This window comes from Tupaia chinensis, unplaced genomic scaffold (genome assembly GCF_000334495.1).
Source record: "Tupaia chinensis unplaced genomic scaffold, TupChi_1.0 Scaffold000316_1, whole genome shotgun sequence".
NCBI lineage: Eukaryota > Metazoa > Chordata > Mammalia > Scandentia > Tupaiidae > Tupaia > Tupaia belangeri.
In genome coordinates this window covers 5,224,400-5,248,143 of record NW_006159809.1, presented here as the reverse complement: position 1 = coordinate 5,248,143, position 23,744 = coordinate 5,224,400, and the positions used below count along the sequence as shown (strand labels likewise).

Sequence of the window (23,744 nt, the reverse complement as noted above, 5' to 3'; positions counted from 1 at the left end):
CAAGTGCCCTATAGCAAAAATCTCTCTTAAAAAAAAAAAAAACCACAATGGGTTATCTATAAAATTAAAAACAGAGCAACACTTCTTTCTCACACTTCCATTTGGGTAACACCAAATACCAGAAAGGTGATGGAGTATCATTTTAGAGTATCAAGTATTAATAATCAATAATTTTTTAAAGAATTATTTATTTTATTATTTTATTTTATTATTATTTTTTGTGATTTTGATTGGAGAGAGACACAGAGCGAGAGAGAGAGAGAGAAAGAGGGTGAGAGTGAGAAAGCAAGCCACCAGGCTCAGGACTTGAACCACTGCCAGCCATGTGGGAGTCCAGCGCCACTTGCTAGCCCCACGAATCAATAATTTTATGCTGTGTTTAAGGTCTCATTCATAACAGAGAACAACAGAAGACACATACGTTAAAGGGCCCAAAACGCACTCGACTTGTTTATCTTCTCTGAAAACAAAACAAAACAAAATCAGAGCTCAAAGAAGTACTCGAATTGACTGAAAAATTAATCGAAACAAAGAACTCAAGTACATAAAAGATGCAGTATGATAAAAACATAATAAAAATCAAAATTAAAAGCTGAAGTACACGAAAGGTGCAGTATGATAAAACTAAAGATAACCCTTGAGGCCAGAAAACACAGTGTTCAAATGTTTGTTGTTTGCTGTTGAAGCAGTAAAGATGTCAAATCCAACTCAATAAGAACACAGAAAATATTTATTACTATTTATAAAATGGCAATATTAATATAAATTTTAAAGACTTGTAATACTTTAAAATAAGATATATAAAAAATGTTCATGTATAAAATATTAACAAGCAGAATTTTTGAAGTTTATATCTTCTATGATTGAGAGACAGAGAGACAGCATCCCCTGCAGGGTCTTTTTTTTTTTTTTTTTTCTTTTTTTTTTTTTTTTTTGGAGAGGTTTTCGCTATAGGGCGCGTGTGCTCGCCAGACAGACAGAAAGAGACATAGAGACAGAAAGCGAGAAATCACCCCCCACAGGGGATGGTCACGCCGCAATCCCTTCTCCTCCATTCTCCTCTTGGGATCTTGGGCACGCACGCACACGCGCCTGACGTGAGTTTTAAGCCACCGGGTCCGGGACGCGAACCGTGGTCAACTACGTGGGAGTCCAGCGACATAGCCATTATGCTAACTGCTGGTTCCCCCCCTGCAGGGTCTTGATGAAACAATCCACCCCAACCTCACTCAGCGCTGGATTATGGGCACATGTACACCCAGTGTGTTCAGGGTGGTCTCCAGGCATGAACTGGAAATCTTTCCATGTAGATCAGCCTCTCAGAACATCACAGCTTACTTCTGTGCAACAAGCTGGCTGCCAGTGAGCTGAATTTAAAGGCTACATACACTTTAAAAACAAACAAACAAACAAAAAAACAGAAACAAGGGACTAGTAGTTGGCGTAATGGCTATGTCGTTGGATTCCCATGTAGTCGACCGCAGTTCGAGTCCCGGACCCAGTGGCTTAAAACTCATGCCTGGCACGTGTGAGTGCATGCCCAAGATCCTAAGAGGAGAGCAGAGGAGAAGGGATTGCGGCGTGGCCATCCCCCCGGGGGGTGATTTCTCGCTTTCTGTCTCTCTGTCTCTCTTTGTCTTTCTGGTGAGTACACACTCCCTATAGCAAAAACCTCTCCAAAAACCAAAAGCAGAAACAAACTAACTGGTGCCTGGGAAGGTAAGGAGGAAAGAACTAAAATGTATTAAATCTCTCATAAGAGAGTAGCATAAATAATAGTGATCATCTCAGGGCCAAGAGGTGGCACAGTGGTGATACACCTAGACCCCTGTGGGAAAGGTCCTGGATTCACATCCTGGGGCCTCCCTGAGCATGCCAGGTACATGTGCCCATGCCCAGGCTGCTGAGACTAGGGGTGGACTGCAGCCTGAAGACACTGTTGCGAATCTCTCTCTCTCCCCTCTGTCCTCTCTTTTTTCTCTTTCTCACGAAAGAAAAAAAATAATAAACTTTAAAAATAATCATCTCTTCTGGTTTTCTTTTTTGTTTTTTCTTTTTTTCTTCTGGCTTTCTTTTTCTTTTTCTTTTTTTTTTTTTAAGAGAGATTTTTGCTATAGGGCACACACACTTGCCGGGGAGACAGAGAAAGACAGAGAGACAGAAAGCAAGAAATCACCCCCCCAGAGGGGATGGCCACATCTCCATCCCTTCTCCTCTATTTTCCTCTAGGAATTTTGGGCACGCATGTGCACACCCCTGGTATGCGGTTTTTAAGCCGCCAGGTCTGGGACTCTAACTATGGTCAACTATGTGGGAGTCCAGTGATGTAACCATTATGCCATCTGCTGGTCTCTCTACTGTTTTTTTAAAAATTTGCCAGAGAGTATATGTGCTCACCATAGAAAGACAGAGAGAGAGAGGAAAGCAAGAAACTACCTCCACAAGGGATGGTCACACCACAATCCCTTCCCTTCCATTTCTCCCTCCCTTTGAGATTTTGGGCACACACACACACACACACACACACACACACAGGCCCATTGTGTTTTTAAAGCTGTGGGGTCCAGGACTCAAATGCACAGTTGGTTATATGGGATCCAGTCAGCTTAACCATCATCCCACTCACAGGCCCCAGTATCTACTATGTATTAAATTATAAAACAATGTACTGAGTGGTTTACATTTAATTGCATTATTGCACTCACAGTGAACATAGGGATGGTCTGAATTGCTCACCATTGTAACTCCAGAACCTAGCCTGTTTCCTGGTTCATGGGAGGTACTCACTAAATATTTGTGCAAGGTTGCATAAACAAGCCCGATAAGTAACAAGGGCTTAAAGATATTACATGACCTGGCCGAGATTGCACAGTAAGAGCTAGGATTCCAACCAGGCCTGTTGGTCTCCAAAATCCAAAGTCATTCTGTCTTTATCCAAATATAATTTTTTTTAATTAATGTATTTACTACTGTTATTTTTCAATTTTTGACCTGAGAGAGACAGAGAGAGAGAGAGCAAGCCACCAGGTCTGGGACTCGAATCGCGGTCAACCATGTGGGAGTCCAGCACCTTTAACCACCATGCCACCTGCCAGCCCCAAATGTTTTGTTTTTAATATTGATATAAAAATAAAATTTGCACACTTATAATTTTATTTCAAAAGTAATCATTGTAAACTAAAAATGGGATGTGTATTTCCAAATCAATAGGAGAAAAGTAAGTGAAACAAAGAACTTGAATTAAGAAAAAATAAGTTTAAAAGAACCCACAAAGAAGTCTAGAAATAGGAAATCTGGTAGAAAAATGGGCAAAGAACATGATCAAATACCTTATAGAAGAAACAAACATGTATGACTTTACTAAAACCTAAAGAAATGAAAAAAAAAAAAGGTGAAATGGACATGTTTATCTACCTGGTTGGAATATGGCATTGGTTTAACCTTTTTTTTTTTTTTTTTTTTTTTTTTTAAGGTTTTTGCCACAGGCCATGTGGCTTGCCAGAGAGAGGGAGAGAAACAAGAATGTGAGCAATCCCCTCCCACATGGGGAGTGGCCACACCACAGTCCCTTCTCCTTCACTCACCTCTTGAGATTTGGGGCATGCACGCACACACTCCCGGCATGATTTTCAAGCCACCAGCTCTGGGACTATAATCATGGTTGGCCATGTGGGGGTCCAATGCCTTTGCAACCACACCACCTGCTGGCCCCCGATATACTATTTCGTATCTATAGATTTGACTATTCTGAACATTTCATATAAATGGAGCCACGTAATACGTGACCTTTCAGGTCTGGCTTCTTTCACCTAGCATAACGTTTGTGAGGTTCTTCCATGTTGTAGTATAAATCAGTGGGTTCCAATTTCTCTGCATACTTCTAACAATACTTATTACTGTCTTTATTATTATTATTATTATGGCCTTCCTAATTGGTATGAAGTGGTTTTGATTTGCATTTCCCTGATGGCTAGTGACCTAGAGCATCTCTCCCTGTGCTTATTGACTACTTACATTTCTTTGGAGAAATGTCTGCTTAGATAATTTGCCCACTTTTTAATTGGGTTGAGTGTTTATTATTAACTTGTCACAAGCCAGGGACTAAGACCGTGGAGGCGTTTGTGTCTTTCCACGATGTCAGACGATATTGCATAGCATACGTTTGGCAAAGAAAAATGCTCAGATCAAGGGATAATGCATGCAATGTCCCCCCTTCATAGCCTGGCTTGCTTCACTCAGCAGTAAATCTTCTATATCGTATGTCCCCACTTAATATAGACCGAGTGTCTGCACTCTACGACTGAAACTGATTGACCTAAGGTTGTAAAACACAAGAGATGGGAGTTAGTGCCAGATGTGGTGTGTGTGTGGGGAAGTGGGGCCTAAGAAGGACATTTGGAGGAGGGATACAGAGGCAGAGCACTGACGGGATGGGGAGGTGTGGTGTTATTGGTTGAAGATATTTTGATCAACTGGATTGGGGAGAAATGTTCACGTATTGAAATGTTCGCTTTATAAGCTAAATAATGTGATTGAATGTATATAAAAATTTTAAAATAAATTTTAAAAAAGGGATAACGCATAACACCAAGTCCAACCAAGAGCTTCTGATGGTGAAGAGTCAGCCATGGGTCCCAGAGACTGTCCTCAAATGTCCATCTGATGCATGGGACCAGCAGTTGCGTAATGGCTATGTCGCTGGACTCCCATGTAGTCGACCGTGGTTCAGGCCCCGGACCCGGTGACTTAAAACTCACGCTGGGCGCGTGTGCGTGCATGCCCAAGATCCCAAGAAGAGAATGGAGGAGAAGGGATTGCAGTGTGGCCATTCCCCCTGGGGGGTGATTTCTCGCTTTCTGTCTCTCTGTCTCTCTCTTGTCTGTCTGGCGAGCGCACGTGCCCTATAGCAAAAACCTCTCCCCCCCCCCAAAAAAAAATGTCCATCTGATGCATAGTGAAGGTCTTGAAGGGTCCAAAAGCGGGCACTGAGAGTGGGGCAACAGCAACAGCAGTGAGTCTCAGCAGAGTCCTATGTATCCACGTCCTTCGGTCTCTTGGCACGTGGTCAGGAATGACTGTACTCTGGTCATGGTGCCAGAAGCAAATAGTGAAATGGCTTTGGTAAGAGCTCTTTTTGTGCCCTGAACTGGACAGAGTCTCCTAGATTAGCATATACGCGAAGATTGGCACATGGTGCAACTGTCCATCTCCGTTTGGGTGAACCAGCATATCTGGAGTTATCAGATTTGGGCGGTCTGTTGTTCCCTCGGGGTGTTCCCTTTCTGCCCTTTCAGTTTGGCAGGCAAAACAAGGACTGGGTGTACACAGCACATTTGTTCACTGCTCAGAGCAGTCTCGTCATTCCAGGGTCCATTTTGTGCAGCACAGTGCTTTCTTCTCTCGTGTCGTTCACTTTTTTTTTTTAAATGCATTTTGGAACATTTCAAAATAGTATAAAGAACTATCATGTACCTTTTTTAAAAATATTTTTTTAAAGTTAATTGTTTCAGGCCAGTCAGTGGCATGGTGGGTAAGGAGGCTGGATTCCACATGGCTGACTGTGCATGCATGCCCCAAATCCCACGCAGAGAATGGAGGAGAAGGAATTGCAGCATGGCCATGCCCCTTGAGGGGATGCTTTATTGCTTTCCCCCATCTCTCCTTCTCTGTCTCTGTCTCTCTACAGAGAGCACACATGCTCCATAGCTAGTATGTATATATATTTATTTATTCATATTTATATTGTCATGGGAGAGAGGCACCCCAACAGGATCCTCATGCCATGGTCCACACCCAGTCTCAGTTGGCGCAGATCATGGGCATTTCCCCAACTTGCTCAGGGAGGTCCCAGGATGCAAACCCAACACCTACCTCTTGTGGGTTCGGTCTGGTCACCATTGCAAAACCTCCTGGCCCCTCCTAATCACCTTTAGCCCAGATTTCCCAAATGTCAAACCTGTACCATGTTTATCATTTTATTCAGAATCATTTGAGAGTAAGTTGCAGATACGATACCTTTTTACCTCTAAATACTTCTGCATATTTCCAAAAATAAAGACATTCTCTTAAATAAAAAAGTCCCCTGGTAAAACTCAGGAAATGATACACTGCCAGTAACTAACCTACAAATTTTATTCAAGTTCCACCAATGCCTCTACCAAAGTCTATTATCAGACTCAGGCTTTTAACACCCTTTGTACTATTGCAGGGGATCCCAAACTTATCTGCATATTAGAATCACCTGATTTAAAAAATGTGTAAGTCTAGGGACCACCAGATGGCATAGAGGTTACGCACTGGACTCCCACATGGCCAATACTGGTTTGAGTCCTGGACCCAGTGGCTTGAAACTTACACCAGGCACATGTGTGTGTCCCCAAAATCCTAAGAAGAGAATGGAAGAGAAGGGATTGTGGTGTGGTCACACACACTCTCTGCCCCCAAGAGGAGGTATTTTTTGCTTTCTGTCTCTCTGTCTTGCTGATGAGCTCACACGACAATAATAAAAATCTCTCTTAAAAAAAAAAATCGTGAACCAGCAGTTGGCGTAATGGCTATGTCACTGGATTCCCATGTAGCCGAACGAGGTTCGAGTCCAAGATCCCAAGAGGAGAATAGAGGAGAAGGGATTGTGGCGTGGCCATCCCCCCTGGGGGTGATTTTTCACAGTGGGGGAGATATGGAACACATAATCATTGTTCTCAGAAACAAAGAGCTTTCTAGGCTTGGTCTCAGTCTAGGCACACCACACTGTCATTTGGGGCTGTTCCCAATGGTTTCTCCTAGAAGCAGCTAGGTTCAGAACAAGTTAGGTCTGGTTTTAGCCATCCCCCATCAATCCTCCTTTTCTTCAAAGCCTGGTAGAAGTTCAATAAGTGTCAAATGCATGCATGGATGGGATTGTACTTTCACCAACCTGTCTTCTAAGACCTGGAGAACAGGGAGAAACTATTAAAATTCTTTAAGAGTAGGCCATTGGAAAAATACAGAAGGATCTAGCTTTGAAGCTTGGATTTCAGTGAAATCCTTTCGGTGAAAACAGGTAAAAGTGGTGCCACTTCAAATGCTATGCACGTACCCATGTTAAAATATCCAGCTACCTCTCCACAGTCCAGCACAGCGACCTGACTGGTTGATGTCCTGGATGTCAAATGTTTTGACCATCTCCACTGTAAAATCCACTAGGCATCAAGAGTCAGAAATGCAGGGAGCTGGCAGGTGGTGTGGTGATTAAGGGCACCGGAATCCCATATGACTGACCACGGTTTGAGTCCTGGACCTGGCAGCTTGCTTTCTTGCTTTCTCTCTCTCTCTTTCTCTTGTTCTTTCCCTCTTTGGTTAAACTAAAATAAATAAAGTTGAATAAAATAATTCTTCAAAAAGAAAAAAAAAGTCAGAAATGCAAATGCCTAGTTTGTGAGTGGTGAGTGTCCTACCACACTAGAGTGCCCCATCTCTTTCCCAAGAAGCACTGCTGCTCACCTCAACCAGAAAAAAGCCCACTTTGCCAGGCCCTCCCATTATTCAAAAGAAGCTAAAAATTTTTGATATTACATAAAGTCTCTCAATTTAGAAATGTTACCTCAAATTTAAAAGGAAAAAGACCTATTTAGGCCAAAAAAAAAAAGAAAAAAAAAAAAACCACAACTGTAGATTTAACCTGGACACCACTTTAATCACTTTGCTATTGTTTCAGGGAAATCCTTAAAAAGTAAGGCAGTCATAGATATTAGATGGAAGGTCACATGCAGTAAAGCTCTCTGAGCACTAACTGGTGTCACTCCACGACTGATAAGGCACCAAGGCCAGGCCTCTGCCCACATTCAAGATGCTGCTACTGCAAGGTCACGCTGATCCAGAGAGTAGGGGACAATGATGAGTACTGAGAGGTCTAACTCCCTGGAGATAATTAATACACATACACACACACAATGTTTCATACATTCAAAATGTGCTTATCCCACTGTGCCTAACTCCCCTGCATACCAATCACACAAAGTCTCTCAGAATAGCTTGAATGCCCTATAAAAGAACCACTTTCTTTCTTAGCTGGTGGGCTGAAGCACCTCTGGCTTCAGACATCTGGGCACTTTTGCTTAATAAACTCTCTTTTTTGCTTGAGGTAATGCCTCCTGAGTCATACTCCTGACACTGTGACACTAGGAAACCAACACATCTGGAAGAGAAAAGCTGCATGCTTTGGTCTTATTGGATAAAACTAATTGCAATGCATTGTGCAATTGTCTGGCTCCTGATTCAAATTTAACTTTGAAGACTTTCCTCTCACTTCCCTGAATTTATACTTGATCTCTTTTCTCTAATACTAAGATCGTTGGCTCTTACAAACATTAGTATAATTACTTATTTTCTTTGTCTTACTTCACATGTTTCAAAACAATACTACGCATATTAACAATAAGCCTATTAAATGAGGTATAAGGTCTTTTGCAGCCTTGTCTGTGGTTGGGATGTCCCATGTAGGTACAGTCTGAGCTGCACAATTCTACACAAGGTTCTTGCTAAATGTTACCAGTGAAAAGCTTCCGCCCAAATTGTTTCTTTGTGTTAGCAATGATTGCCCACAGAACAAGGAATCAAAACACATTTTTTCAAGAACCTAGTAAAGCAACTTCACTGTTTCTCCAGAAGAGGAAACAGCCATTGTTTCTCTAAAAAAGGGAAAAGCCTTAAGGAGAATTGGGCTGAGTTACCAGAAGTTACTTACAGCCTTTGTTTGGTTCGATTTTTGCCATAAAGTGAGTGCCCTCCCTGGAGGGAGAGAGAGAGAAAGTAAGAAGTCACACACACACACCACCCACCCACCCACCCCCATCAGGGCTGGCCATGCTATAATCCCTCCTCTTCCTTTAGTCTCCCTTGACTTTAGGGGACTTAGGAGCCTACGCCCACTGGTGGTGTTTCCTAAGACACTGGTCTGAAACTCAGTCACTTGGTCACTTGGCCATATGTTAACCACTACACCATCTGCTGGTCCCACTTACCACCCTTGTTAAATATATTAGTCTTTAAAAGATCCCTCTTAGGGGCTGGCAGGCGGCCTGCTGGTTAAGGGCGCTGGACTTCCACATGGACTCCCACATGGCCAACTGTGGTTCATGTCCCAGACCTGGCAGCTTGATTTCTTACTCTCTCTCCCCCTCTCTGGTCAAATTAAAATAAATAAGGTTAAATAAAATAACTCCTTTTAAAAATCCCTTTTAAAGATTTATAGCTGGAGGGATTGGCAAGTGGTGTGGTGGGTATAGGCATTGGACTCACACCCACTGACCACAGTTCAAGTACTGGAACCAGAAGCTTTACTTTCTCACTCTCCCTCCCTCTCTCTCTTTCTCTCTGGTCTAATTGAAGAATAATAATTAAAAAGTAGGGAACAGCAGATGGCATAATGGCTATGTCACTGGACTCCCATGTAGTCGACTGTGGTTCAAGTCCTGGACCCAGTGGCTTAAACTCACACCAGGTGCACGTGCATGTGTGCTCAAGATCCCGAGAGGAGAATGGAGGAAAAGGGATTGTGGCGTGGCCATCCCCTCTGGGGTGGGGGGTGGGGGAGGGGCGTGATTTCTCACTTTCTGTCTCTTTCTCTCTGTGTCTTTCTGGCAAGTGGATGCACCCTATAGCAAAACCTCTCCAAAAACAGATTAAAAAGTAATTCTCTTTTTTGAGAATTTTTTTTTCTCTTTTTCTTTCTCTTTTTTTCTTCCTTTCTTCCTTTTCTTGCTACAGGCACATTTGCTCACCAGAGAGAGACAGAAAATGAGAAATCATCCCTCTCCCAGGGGGATGGCCATGCTCAATCCCTTCTCCATTTTACTTCTGCGAGCTTGGGCACACATACCCAGCACAAGTTTGAAGCCACCAAGTCCAGGCCTCTAACTATGGTGGGCCATGAAGGAGTCCAGCTACATAACCACTATGCCATATGTTGACCCTAAATAAATAATTTTTTTTAAATAAAGATTTAGAGACCAGCAGATGGCATAATGGTTACGACTCTGGACTCCCACGTATTTGACTGAGGTTCCAGACCCTGACTAGAGGCTTAAAACCCATGCATGCCTGCCAGCCCAAAATGCCAGAGGAGAATAGAGGAGAAGGGATTGGAGCTTGGCCATCCCCCTGGGAAGGGGGCGGAGGTTTCCCACTTTCTGTCCAACTTTCTCTCCAGCAAGCACACGTGCCCTGCAGCAAAAATTCAAAAACAAAACAAAACAAAAAAATCAAGATTTGTAGCTGCTTGACAGTTTGTCTTACCTTCCCTTTCTCCTTGGGGGGTGGGGGGAACAGAAATTGGAATGAAGGGTCAGAGTGACTCCATTTCCTTCGGGGCGACTCCATCCTTGTTAAAGGATGTTAAGATGAGGGCCCATAACCTTAGTCTAGACATTAAGAAACAGAAGCCCCACTCCCAGGTTCCTCAAGGAACAATCAGTGACCAACCTGCCTTGTCTGGAACCAGGAGAGCCATTAAAATTCCATTGTGATCAGAACATGCCCTCAGAAATGATTAACCTGCTTGCTTTGCTTCTGTAGCCAGCATTTTTTGCTTTAAAGAAGGAAAAACCCTATCCTCTTATCTCTCCCGAAGCCCCTTCGCTTTGTTCCTTTGTCCTTGTGAGTATATTACAACATTTAGAGGCCCCAGCCATATTGCGTACCTGTCTGGTTCATGGGTGAGGCATCCTAGGGAGAACGGCCTCACTTGGCCTGGCTGCCGGCTACCCGGGACTGCTCTAGGGGAGGTACCACCTGGGATTTCCCAGGGCCCCGGAGCGCCTCTCAGGATTGTTGGCAGCTGACAGGAGATGCTGACTGCTCCTCCAAAAGTCTGTGGAGTTTTGCTCTAAGACCTCCGGAGGCATTTCTTTGGGTGTTCCTGTCCTATCTGCTGTTCTATCTTTGTGAAGACAAACCGGTGAGTAAGGGGTTGGCCACAGAACAGGGAGAGAATCCCAGGCAGGGTCTGAGTCCCTGGAAGGCCCCCAAAAGTCCAACCTGCAGGAAATTAGGGTTAGAGTCCCTGACAGGGATTGAATCCCTGGGTTGAGGGTTTGTGTCCCTTCACAGGTGGCTGGATTCAAGGCTGAATGGACACGGTTATAGAACCCCTACTTAGGTTCTACCAGACATGCTGGAATCTGGGGGCTAGATGGTAAGGGATTCGAGTCCCCCCTCCTAGCCCTTAGACAGTTTGTGAGAAATCAGGGTTAGAGTCCCTGGAAGTTTCAGGGTTTGTTTTTTTTTTATGGGTTTCTTCTGCTTTTACTGTTGTCATACCTATTTTCTCCATACTCCTTTAGATTGGCGGGAGGGAATGTAACAGCCTCTGGTGTGCATGACTGCGAATGACTGACTGTGTGACTATTCGTGGTCCCTCAGTTATGGCCACAGCACAGGAACGAGTCCCTGACAGGGTTTGAGTCCCTGGAAAATCAGGGTTTAAGTCCCTGTATATCTTAGGATTTTTGTATGGGTTTCTTTTGCTTCTTCTGCTGTTTTAATGATCTCTTCTGCACCCTCTTGGAAAACATTACTTGGTTCTAGCCCTCCTCCTCCTCACTTGAGGATATCCAGTAACAGAATATTAATCAAGGAGTCCTTCAAGAACTGATGAGCCCTACAGTACAGTACTATTGCCGAAAACTGTCTGTGACCATAGGAGGGATGGGTAGAGGCAAGAGGGTCCTGGAACGCCCCAGGGTTCATCCTGACCAAAGAGCATACTCGCCTTGTTAAAATTCATGAAAGGCTAGAACAGCTCCTTTGAAGTCCCTTAGAATGCATGCTTAAGCGCTTCAATGAGGTATTTGTGAAAAGTGATTATGGCATCCCAAAACTGAGAGGGCCTTTTAAAACATCACACTTACATGGGGTAGAAATATCAAAAATATTTTGTGTTATAAAAACTCTAATGATATAGGCAACAAATGGTTAAAACCCACCTTCCTCGAGTATATAATTAAAGATTTTAAGAAAGGGGGTTGAGGGACCAGCAGTTAGCGTAATGGCTATGTCGCTGGACTCCCACGTGGTCGACCACGGTCCTGGATCCAGTGGTTTAAACTCACGCTGGGCGCGTGTGTGTGCATGCCAAGATCCCCAGAGGAGAATGGAGGAGAAGGGATTGTGGCATGGCCATCCCCCCTGGGGGGTGATTTCTCACTTTCTGTCTCTCTGTCTCTCTGTCTCGAGAGCAGGTGCCCCATAAGGAAAACCCCTCCAAAAAAAAAAAAAAAAAGAAAGAAAGAAAGAAAGAAAGAAAGAAAGAAAGAAAGAAAGGGGGTTGCTCTAAAGAGCATTAGTGTCAAAGTAACCCCAGGGAGATTGGCTCTTATAGTCCTTATGCGTGTGTGTATCTATACATGTAATTTGTCGTGTTATGTACTGCTTGTTGTATGTCTGTGTGAAAAAAAGGCCCTAAAGAATACTATTCAATTTAGTTTATAAAAAGAGCACTCATACAAATTAGTTTAAATGCTTTTCAAGTTCATATAACTTTAGTGAATGAGTAGGCTTCAAGTGTAATGAAAGAAAAAAGATTAATAAGTAAAAGTCTTCACAATTCCCAACATATATTTTGTCTAGGTTTTTATTGATTAAGCAACATCACGTTATCTTAATATGGTTGGTTTAATGAAACAGCTAGTATTTATGTGTTGTGGGTTGCATTTTACATAGTAGATATCTAATGGGGAAATGAATTCATGACTAGCTTTTTCTGGCTTTAGTTTTAGTGCTAACAGAAGATCTCTGACCTCAGAGTAACTCTGGGATGTTTACAGAGGGATGTTTACAGAGGGCCCCTGAAGCATCCAAAAGGGAGATGTTAAACCAATCAGGCTTACTGTGTATATGTTGGATAAAAATGGAAACCATTGTCAAATTAAGTAATTCTAATTTTCTTGGTATTATATTTGAGGTATATATATAAATATTATGTACTTGTATGCCTATTTATACATTGTGTTCCAAAATAATTTGAGAGTCCCAGGAGTTAATGGTAGATTAGTATGTTAAACTGGCATATATAGCCAAATTTCTTTGTCAGTTGTGAATTTTTGTCAGAGCATTAACTATGGCTAAAATCCTAATGTTATGTCCTTAAGGAAATTCACAAAGAGGATGAAAAGAAAATTTACTCTTACAAGTAGAGGTTTCCAAAAAATATATATAATAATTTAACTGGGTAAAATCTTCATTTTCTATGTAAACTGATTGATTTTCTAAACTGTTAAGCCAAAATTGACCCAAAAAATTTTGACAAAATTACATACCAAGTAGCCAATACAATGCACCTGAATTAAAGAGGTAAAATTGATATAAAGAGATATAAATCCAATGTTAAACATGGGCTCATAGAAACATCATTGCCTGCTTCTCTCTGAGTCCTCCTTATAATTTTTGTTTTTAAGCTAACATACTTTAGTTATTCCTATTATTGGTCTTTAAATGTTATAAAAAAATATTAAGAGGGTCTGTTAGTAAGATTGTTCAGTTTTACATTGAAAAGTTGTTAAACAAATTTTGTTATTGTTTGTACATGTTCTTAAGTTGCTAGTACATGCTAAAATTTAGGGTTGCCAAAAAATATAAAAAATTTGCTCTATATAGATGTATGACATGCTTAATAGCTCCCTTAAAACATCAAATTTTCCAAGGTAAAAGAAAAAAAAACATAAATATGCGTGGTTGTTAAAAGTTGGGCCTATATGTCTAGAACAAAAGCTAAAAAACTACTGTCTTACAGCTTAATAGGGTGAGTCTCAAAAAATGGGGTAAAACAAGTCAAGGCTAGAGCTCCAGACTGCCTTGTCCCCCAGCCCCTTACCTTTTTGTACTTCTGTTTCTTTTAGTTAGGCCCCTTCCTCACTGGACTCTCCCTTTAGTTAAATAATCAAGAAAGAGGTTTACTAAAAAAAGAAACATTTATATTGAGACTACATTCTCCAGTTAGGGCTTTTGTATAAACTAAACTTTGCCTTCCTGACAGTACTCAGCCACTCCTTGCAGGATTTATTAAAACTTATGTTCACTTCTCAGTGTAGGGACAATTCAGAACAGATATCAGAAAAGTTCCCAAATAACTCAGAAAAGTGTTATAACAAAATAGGCAAGACACCTTAACCTTTGATTTAACTCTCACCCAGTAGAGTCATTCATGGTAATCCTGAAGGCTGAGAACTACTCTGAGGGCGGGATCTAGAAACGGCCCAGATCAAAGCCTCGGCCTCAGAAGAAACTGTTTCCAATGTGGGCAGCCCGGGCACTGAACAATGTCCATGACTGTTGTCCTCATGTCCCCCAGTGGGGCCTTGACCCCAATGTGGAGTTGGTGACTAGAGATGAGACAGAATGCACTGAGCTCTGAAGGGAGCTCTGGACTTCTGGAGTCTATGCTAGCCTTTAAAATTAAAGATTGATTGGGCCCAAGACCCCCACAGCTCCCCTTGGACATCTGACAACACTGGACAAGCTCAGGTAACCTTTAAAGTGACTAAGATTAATTTCTGTCTAAATCAGAGGTTAAGATTGTTTCCAAAAGTACACTCATAAAAAAAATAAAAACAAATAGTAGTAAACAGATCGACTGAGCCTGTGACAAGAGACAAAATGATAAGACCCAGCTGGAGGGGAGACATCTCTATCACCAACTAAAAGTTCTTGTAGCCGCCCCAGATTGTGTCCTCCTCCTCCTCCTAAATATATATACTTTGTGCCTAGTCTAGATAGCCTTATCAATGGTGTTGTCTCAAAATGTGCTGCTCGTGCACAGGTGAATCCTAAAACCCTCAGGCAAGGCTCCCTCGGGAATCAAATGGGGGGTGGGGGGGACTTAGAGAACATTGGGGAAATCTATGGTGTCTAATAGTTCAGTCTCTAGGTGAAATGAAACTAACTAATGTAAGACTAGCCTGGTTTTGCTTTCCTTAAAGAAAAAAAAAGTAATTAGATAATTAGATAAATTACATAAATGTAAATAGAGTACATGTTTATAATTGAATTTATTTGTTGGATTAAGGCAATTTTTAATGTTAAACTTATAAAGATAAAAACAAAAAATAACTGAAAGAAGGGTTATGCCTATAAAAATGTAGTTCTAATGGAAAATGTTAAAAAGAAAAATTACTATAATAAGGAAATTTTGTATAGTGAGTTTTTGTCTGAAAATGAAATGGTTATAGCAAAACAAGAGAAAAAGGAGACAAAGACTAGAAGATGAAAAGCATGTTGTTGAATGTTTGAGTTGTGTTACAGAAGTCTGAAAAAGAGTTACAACAATTGATCAAGTTAGTGTTCTGGAGCTGACTGTGCTATCTTTAAATGTTATATACAGCAAAACAAGTAAAAGAGAGGAGCCCCTCCAACTAGTCTAGATGGGGCCTCACATAGTTGTAAAGTTAGCCTGTGAGTCTGTCACACCAAAGCCAAGAGGACTGCTTCCACGGACTCACCAGGATCTTAGTCCATAAAGATGGACCAAGAGGGTCCTTTATGACGGTGCTTCAGAGACCAAAGAGCAGCAGCCCTGCTCTAGTTACTCCAGAGGCTGACTGCAAGTCGGACATTGACGGCCCCACGACCACATGGTTGGAGAAAAGACAGGCTGCTGCTGACTCATGAGACCATAAAGGCCTTTAAATATTGGATGCTAGTTGCAGACCTACTGCCCAAGCATACCAGGCACGGCACTATCAAGGTGACTTTCCTTAACAGATATTTGAGGAGACTCAAAGAGAAAAATGGTATGGTTTCTGTTTTCTGAGAAAATTTTTTCCCGTAAGTAACTAACCAAGTGACGTCCTGCTTCTGTAAACTGCTTGCATTGTCTTGAAAAGCGCTGTGTCACAGTCTCCCTGTAAATAATTGAACCTGGTGACTGCATACAGTGAACATTGGCCCAGGCCATCCGACCAGATGCTCCTGTGCGTGAGCAACTGCGCCTGGCAACTAGAGATCATAGAATCAGCCCATCCCTGACTGGGACCCTATAGAGCTCAATAACAGGGACCCATGATTGGTTCCACTATGTTCTTGGGAAAGGGGGAAATGAAGGGCCAGAGTGACTCCATTTCTTTCCAGGCGACTCCATTTTGTTAAACCCACCTTGCTGAGAATCTGGGCTATTTCAAGGAGGCAAGCGGGTCACATAGGAAAAAGTCATGAGACCATCACTCACCCGGACTGACCAATGAGAGAAACAAAGGAGATAACAGAAACCTAAAGTAACTTTTTTACTGAGAGAAACAAAGGAGATAGCAGAGACAGCTACACTCCCTGTAACCTACAGCCAATGTGTAGCCGCCTGAGTGCATTCCTCAGCACCCCTCTACCTTCCCTCCAACAACCAAATAAAAACCCACCCCAACTAACATGCAGGGCTCTCAACTCTGACCCGCTGTGCCAGTAAGATTGGGAGTCCTGGCTCTAGCCGGAATAAAAGCGATCCTTGTGTGTTTACATTGGAATTGGCTCCTTGGGGTCTCAGGAATTTTGCAACGGGGTACAACAGGAGTTTTCTGCGTGAGCTTGAAGCTGGGAGTGGAGGAGCTGAACTGCCGGGGAAGGAGACTGCAGCACGAGCGGGTGCAGAATGCAACACAGACAAGTTTAGGGGCCAGCGGTCGCAGAAATCTGAGAGAGGCAGGGGAACCGAGGTGCTCAGAACCCGGTAAGGGGAAAGTGGTTTTAACATCGCTCTGAGGAGCGACTTCCCAGAGGAAGCTCCTGTTACCCAGAGAGCAGCCCGGATCCCAAACCCTAAGTGGCAGAGACTTCACTCGGGGCTTTCGCTGGCCACGTCCAGGAATACCAGCCCTGAGCAGGATGGCCCGCCCTAGACGAGGTCAGCTGGGCGAGGAAGTTGGGTCGGGATCTGGAGGAAATTCCCTGCGTGCCAGCGGGGGGTTGCGCGTGCGCGAGCCTCGGGCACAGTCCCCGCCAGGGATCTAAAAAAGAGTTATAGGAATTGATCAAGTTAGTGTTCTGGAGCTGGTTCTGCTATCTTTGAATGTTATATACAGTAAAACAACTAAAAGAGAGGAGCCCCTCCAACTAGTCTAGATGGGGCCTCACATAGTTGTAAAGTTAGCCTGTGAGTCTGTCACACCAAAGCCAAGAGGACTGCTTCCACGGACTCACCAGGATCTTAGTCCATAAAGATGGACCAAGAGGGTCCTTTATGACGGTGCTTCAGAGACCAAAGAGCAGCAGCCCTGCTCTAGTTACTCCAGAGGCTGACTGCAAGTCGGACATTGACGGCCCCACGACCACATGGTTGGAGAAAAGACAGGCTGCTGCTGACTCATGAGACCATAAAGGCCTTTAAATATTGGATGCTAGTTGCAGACCTACTGCCCAAGCATACCAGGCACGGCACTATCAAGGTGACTTTCCTTAACAGATATTTGAGGAGACTCAAAGAGAAAAATGGTATGGTTTCTGTTTTCTGAGAAAATTTTTTCCCGTAAGTAACTAACCAAGTGACGTCCTGCTTCTGTAAACTGCTTGCATTGTCTTGAAAAGCGCTGTGTCACAGTCTCCCTGTAAATAATTGAACCTGGTGACTGCATACAGTGAACATTGGCCCAGGCCATCCGACCAGATGCTCCTGTGCGTGAGCAACTGCGCCTGGCAACTAGAGATCATAGAATCAGCCCATCCCTGACTGGGACCCTATAGAGCTCAATAACAGGGACCCATGATTGGTTCCACTATGTTCTTGGGCAAGGGGGAAATGAAGGGCCAGAGTGACTCCATTTCTTTCCAGGCGACTCCATTTTGTTAAACCCACCTTGCTGAGAATCTGGGCTATTTCAAGGAGGCAAGCGGGTCACATAGGAAAAAGTCATGAGACCATCACTCACCCGGACTGACCAATGAGAGAAACAAAGGAGATAACAGAAACCTAAAGTAACTTTTTTACTGAGAGAAACAAAGGAGATAGCAGAGACAGCTACACTCCCTGTAACCTACAGCCAATGTGTAGCCGCCTGAGTGCATTCCTCAGCACCCCTCTACCTTCCCTCCAACAACCAAATAAAAACCCACCCCAACTAACATGCAGGGCTCTCAACTCTGACCCGCTGTGCCAGTAAGATTGGGAGTCCTGGCTCTAGCCGGAATAAAAGCGATCCTTGTGTGTTTACATTGGAATTGGCTCCTTGGGGTCTCAGGAATTTTGCAACGGGGTACAACAGGAGTTTTCTGCGTGAGCTTGAAGCTGGGAGTGGAGGAGCTGAACTGCCGGGGAAGGAGACTGCAGCACGAGCGGGTGCAGAATGCAACACAGACAAGTTTAGGGGCCAGCGGTCGCAGAAATCTGAGAGAGGCAGGGGAACCGAGGTGCTCAGAACCCGGTAAGGGGAAAGTGGTTTTAACATCGCTCTGAGGAGCGACTTCCCAGAGGAAGCTCCTGTTACCCAGAGAGCAGCCCGGATCCCAAACCCTAAGTGGCAGAGACTTCACTCGGGGCTTTCGCTGGCCACGTCCAGGAATACCAGCCCTGAGCAGGATGGCCCGCCCTAGACGAGGTCAGCTGGGCGAGGAAGTTGGGTCGGGATCTGGAGGAAATTCCCTGCGTGCCAGCGGGGGGTTGCGCGTGCGCGAGCCTCGGGCACAGTCACGGCCAGTGAGAACCGGCGGCGCTCTCGCATGGGGCCGCGCCTCCCAGCCTTCCTGTTTAACCCCTTGACGCGGATTCGGCCGGTGCTCGCGCCTTCACCTCTGCCACCAGCTGCCAAGGAAACCATTCTCGGGCGCTCGCAACCCACACCCTTGGGTTCCCGCCCACAACCCCCGCGGCTCCCCCCAGCCCCCCTCCCGAGTTTGGGGTTCCCGCGCCGGCGGCCGCAGGTGGGTGGCATGGAGCGAAGCAGCGGTCATCAGGGCGGCCTGGGCCGCACCTTGTGCGTTCTGACCGGGGCCTCCCGCGGCTTCGGCCGGGTGTTGGCCCAGCTGCTGGCCCCGCTGCTGTCGCCCGGCTCCGTGCTGGTGCTAACCGCCCGCAGCGACGAGGCGCTGCAGCAGCTGGAGGCCGAGCTGGGCGCCGGACGGCCTGGCCTGCGCTTGGTGCGGGTGCCCGCCGACCTGGGCTCTCAGGCCGGCTTGCAGAAGCTGCTCGGCGCCCTACGCGAGCTCCCCAGGCCTGAGGGGCTGCAGAGACTGCTGCTCATCAACAACGCGGGTAAGACGCCCGGGGACAGGGTGCGGGCTTCCCGAGTGAACACTCACTTCTCCCACCGTTGGGGAATTAAAGGGCGCCTCCTAGGGAGTCTGGTAAGACGCTCGGAAGTCCGAATTCTAGTTGTTCCACCTTGAGTAGCAGGCAGAGGTGAGAGGGAGGAGTAGAGGACTAGGCGGTGCAGTCCACAGTTTCCCCAGGCGAGTTTTCCAAAATGCTCTCCCGATCGCCTGACCCAGCGCCCTCTGGCGGAGGCCTGAGTCAGGGCATAAGGTCTCCAGACAAAATCCCCCTATTTCTGGGGCCCCTAGAACTGCCCTCCAGTTCCAGAGCAAAGCAAGCTCCTTCTCCGTTTGCAGCTCAGCTCAGGAGAGTGGGCTCCCCAGTTGTGTCTGTTAGCAGAGCGTGAAGACGGAGGTCTTCAGAAGTGCTAGGCAGATCCTCCATCTAGGGCAGGGTGGGAAGGAACTCTGGGAGAATTGGGGAAGCTTGGAAGAGGAAGGATGAGCTCTGCCTGCACTTGCTTATTCCTAAGGTCTGATTTTTCAGCCACTCTTGGGGATGTGTCCAAAGGCTTCGTGGACCTGCCTGATGCAGCTGAAGTGAACAACTACTGGGCTCTGAACTTGACCTCCATGCTGTGCCTGACCTCCAGCCTCCTGAAGGCCTTCCCTGATAGTCCTGGCCTCAGCAGGACTGTGGTTAACATCTCATCCCTCTGCGCCCAGCAGCCCTTCAAAGGCTGGACGCTGTACTGTGGGGGGAAGGCTGCTCGTGACATGATGTTCCAGGTCCTGGCTGCAGAGGAGCCCAGCGTGAGGGTACTCAGCTATGCCCCAGGTAGGTGGGTGTCCTGCCATCCCTGTTCCCCAGAGCCAACTGGTTCTCCTCTGGGCATTGTGCAAGGGGCCTAGTTTGTCCCCTCCAGGAAAGGACTCAGAGTGTATTGTCCCTGAATCATGACTCTTCACCCCTTTTAGAGGAAATAATCAGACTCTAAGGAAGTTAGAGTTGGCAGGGGCCAGAGATATGGAGAGATGAGGCAGGGCAGTCTGACGTAATAGGTGGAATCTGAGAGAAGATGAGGGTTTGGACTCTGGACCTGTACCCCGTTTTCTCATGTGAAATAGGGAAGATGCTCTCTGTCTCACAGGGTAGTTTGGAAGACTAAATGAGATAATATATGTGAAAACTATCCTTAACTGTGAAGTAGTATCTAATTATTAGGACTTGTAATTGTCATATAGGACTTTCTACTTTGTATTGTCCTCCCGTGTTTCTGTTTGGTTTAGGTTTTTGCTATAAGGCATGCGTGCTCACTGGAGAGAGAGGGAAAGTGAGAAGTCACCCACCGGAGGGGGATGGCCATGCTGCACTACCTTCTCCTTCTCTGTCCTCTCAGGGTTTTGGGCATCCACGTGCACATGCCCAGCTTGATTTTCAAGCTGTCAGGTCTGAGACTTAAACCGTAGTCTGCCGTTTGTGAGTTCATCGTCTTAGCCACCACCCCACCTGCTGGCCCTCTGCCTATATTTATTTGACTCCTTCCCTATCTTGACAGGAAAGTCTTGAAGACAGGGACAAGGCACTTCCCAGAACTGGGGCTGTGAAAAGAACCTGATGTCAGGGCATATAGAAACCTTCCCTGGTACCTGGTCATCTGTGTGTCCCCTGCACCTAGCAAACACGGCACTGAGGCAATCTGCAGTAAGTGTTAGTTGTTGAGTGCTGACCATCCCAGGCTGAACTGTGCTGGAACATGAAGATGGGGGATGCCATGATAAATAAGACAGGTTCCTTGACTTCATGAAAGTTGAAGAGTAGGGCATGTTGTGACACTTGGTCTGGTTTCTGATCACCCTACCATGAAACCACAATGCCCGTTTCTTAAGAGTGAGCGTACTAATCTAGGCTTGAGGTTGCTGCATTTAGAAGGTGGTGACACAGCTGTGATAGAATAGCTGAGCAACTTGAATAGAGGCTAGTAGTTTATCCCCCTGAGGAATAGGATGAGGGTTCTGGGGCACAGAGGTAGAATGGCCTGCCCAAAGCCCACATGTGACAGGGCCAAGATCGTATCCTGCTTCCAGGTTCTTCATGTTCTCCAGTACCCATCCCCCCACCACATACACACATGCACGTGTGCACGCACGCATGTGCACGCACACACACACACACACACACACACACACAATTATTCTTACAGGCAGTATTCAGCTCATCACCCACGCTTAGATGAGCCTAGGATTCTCTGAACAACGACCAAATGTGAACTACATTAAGAGTGGAACAGACTCCAGGATGCCATGTAGCTAGGTTAGTGCTCATGAAACTACCTGAAGCATTACGAGCGAGCTGAAATTTTGGGGAAGTCTCCAGCTCCTGAACAAAGGCAGAGGCCAGTCTGGTTTTCATTTCAGTCCCAGGAAGAATGTTCTAACAAGTGCCCGAAGATAGAACCGGCCATTGGAAAGGGGGCAGGCACTGTCTCATCAGGATAATTGGAAGAAGTTCAAGGGTCAGGATCATGGTTCTCCAACCCTGAGATTCTAGCATAATGGCTATATCGCTGAACTCACACGTAGTCAACCACGGTTCGAGTCCTGGACCTGGTGGCTTAAACTCACGCCGGGCGTGTGTGCATGTGTGCCCAAGATCCCAAGAGGCGAAGGGATAGTGGAGTGGCCATCCGCCCTGGGGGGTGATTTCTCACTTTCTGTCCCTCAGTCTCTCTCAGTCTTTCTGGTGAACACACACGCCCTATAGCAAAAACCTCTCCAAAAAAAAAAAGAAGATGGCTTTATTGGAGGTAGCTGAACTGGACATTGACCTTGAGGGCTGCTTAGAAGTTAGGAGGTGGAAGGCACTCCTGAGAAATGCAGGTAAAGGTGGGAAAGCTCATTACAAGAGTAATAAACCTTCCAGCTTGGCTGGAGGCCAAGAAGCAGAGGGGAGCAGATAAGGAGGCCTTGAGTTCTAGGCCAGGCCATTGGGAAGCCAGTTCATGGTTTGGAGTGGAGAAGTAGTGTGATCCCAGTGGTATTTCAGCAAAATTGATTTAGCAGAGGACTGTGGAAGAGGTTGAGGCAGGGAGAGAACTAGGGCTGTGCAAAGAGCCTGATGTTGGCATGTAGAAACCTTCCTGGTGCCTGATCAGCGGTGGGACAGAGGGAGGGAGGAGATGAGGGTGTTTCATGTCTGAGAGAAAAGCCCTTTATTAATGGACGTGGAGCGTCAGGAGGTGGTGCTGGTTGGAAGGGAGAAGATAAGCTGGGTTTTAGACACAGGCATCTGGAGGGGACCATGTTCAGGCTTTGAAATTTGAGTCTAGTACTCAACGGTGCTAAAGAAGAGCCTTCGGTGACCCTACCCACACATTTCAGCCAAGATGAAGTATTGCCTGTGGCCAGGTCTGACTTTGCCCAGCGGGGACCATGACCTCTGCTCTCCCTTGACTGTGTCCTTTCATCTCCTGCCTTTTATCCCCTAGGTCCCCTGGACACAGACATGCAGCAGTTAGCCCGGGAGACCTCTGTGGACCCCGATATGAGAAAAAAGTTGCAGGAGCTGAAGACAAAGGGGGAGCTGGTGGATTGCAGTGTGTCAGCCCAGAAACTGCTGAGCTTGCTGCAGAAGGACACGTTCAAGTCGGGGGCCCACGTGGATTTCTACGAAAAATAAACCCATGTCCTTGGCTTCCCAGGTCTTCCTGTCCCCACTTTCAGGCACAGCCCAGCAGCCCTGTGCTCCGCACAGTGGCACCAGCAACCCTGCCTCACTGATGAGCACTCACGCCTCCTGTCCTGCCCTCAGACGCAGCCAGCTGCCAGGGCCTCAGGTGCTGGCATTACCAGTGGTCAGGAATCTGAGTTAGAAAGAGGCTTTTGCAGGAAGCTCAGGAGAGAGGTTATGGGTGTTAGTGTTTTCTAACTCCAAGAAGGGAATTTTAGGGTGGGTAGAGCAGGGAAAACACTGAGACGATGAAGAGAGGAGATTGGTTTCCTGAGCGATCTGGTGTTAAGAGGAAGACCCCAATAGATTCACAGATGACCTGGAGGGGAGGGGGTCAGCGTGAGTTCTGGCCCACGTGAATGCCCCCGCCCCACTCAGGGTAGCAGATCCTCCCATTAAAGATCATGTCTTCATTCTGATGCCTCCTTCCTCCAGAACCTCTCCCCCACCCCCGCCCCGAGAGTCCATGTACATGGCGAAAGCAGATAGAAGTAAGTGGAGGTTGCCCTTTATTGATGTCTGCTCCGTCCGCTGATACAGGCCCACGATTAACTCCCTGGCTCATTAAGCCCAGGGGTGTTCCTGAGGCACTTAAACTATGGGTGCTACCCTTATTCCTTAAGGAGTACTCCCTTCCTCACTCATCCAAGTCTCAGTGGCAAGCCCAGGTTGTCCAAGATGAATGTCCATGCCTTTGCCTTCATGCTTCTGCTTCTACTGGCCCGCCTTCACTACCCTTTCCTCACCCTTTGCTATTCAGAGTATCCGTCCTTCTGGGCCCAACTCAAAGCTCCATGGCCCTTGCAAATGG

General features: G+C 45.8%; 1 protein-coding gene and 1 long non-coding RNA gene across 3 annotated transcripts in view; one reads left to right on the top strand and one right to left on the bottom strand.

Annotated features, from left to right (window-relative positions):
• The window catches only part of LOC102489766 (uncharacterized), a 67,148-nt gene extending 47,405 nt beyond the window's left edge, over window positions 1-19,743 (bottom strand). For both annotated transcript variants that reach the window (XR_003549829.1, XR_334969.3), the window contains exon 1: window positions 19,252-19,743. This is a non-coding gene — a long non-coding RNA (uncharacterized LOC102489766). The remainder of the gene's footprint in view (window positions 1-19,251) is intronic.
• Window positions 18,610-23,346, top strand: SPR (sepiapterin reductase). The gene is made up of 3 exons (XM_006151261.3): window positions 18,610-19,204; window positions 19,751-20,041; window positions 22,692-23,346. The coding sequence occupies exons 1-3, from the start codon at window positions 18,673-18,675 to the stop codon at window positions 22,880-22,882; spliced, it is 1,014 nt and encodes a 337-aa protein (XP_006151323.2). The 5' UTR covers window positions 18,610-18,672; the 3' UTR covers window positions 22,883-23,346.
• The last annotated feature ends 398 nt before the right edge of the window (window positions 23,347-23,744 follow it).

What these genes read in the sequence shown, in the direction of transcription:
- SPR (XM_006151261.3), top strand. Translation starts at nt 18,673, where the DNA reads ATGGGGCCGCGCCTCCCAGCCTTCCTGTTTAACCCCTTGACGCGGATT. An exon ending in GCTGCTCATCAACAACGCGG is followed by an intron (nt 19,205 to 19,750) that starts GTAAGACGCCCG and finishes CTGATTTTTCAG; the next exon opens with CCACTCTTGGGGATGTGTCC. An exon ending in GGTACTCAGCTATGCCCCAG is followed by an intron (nt 20,042 to 22,691) that starts GTAGGTGGGTGT and finishes TTTATCCCCTAG; the next exon opens with GTCCCCTGGACACAGACATG.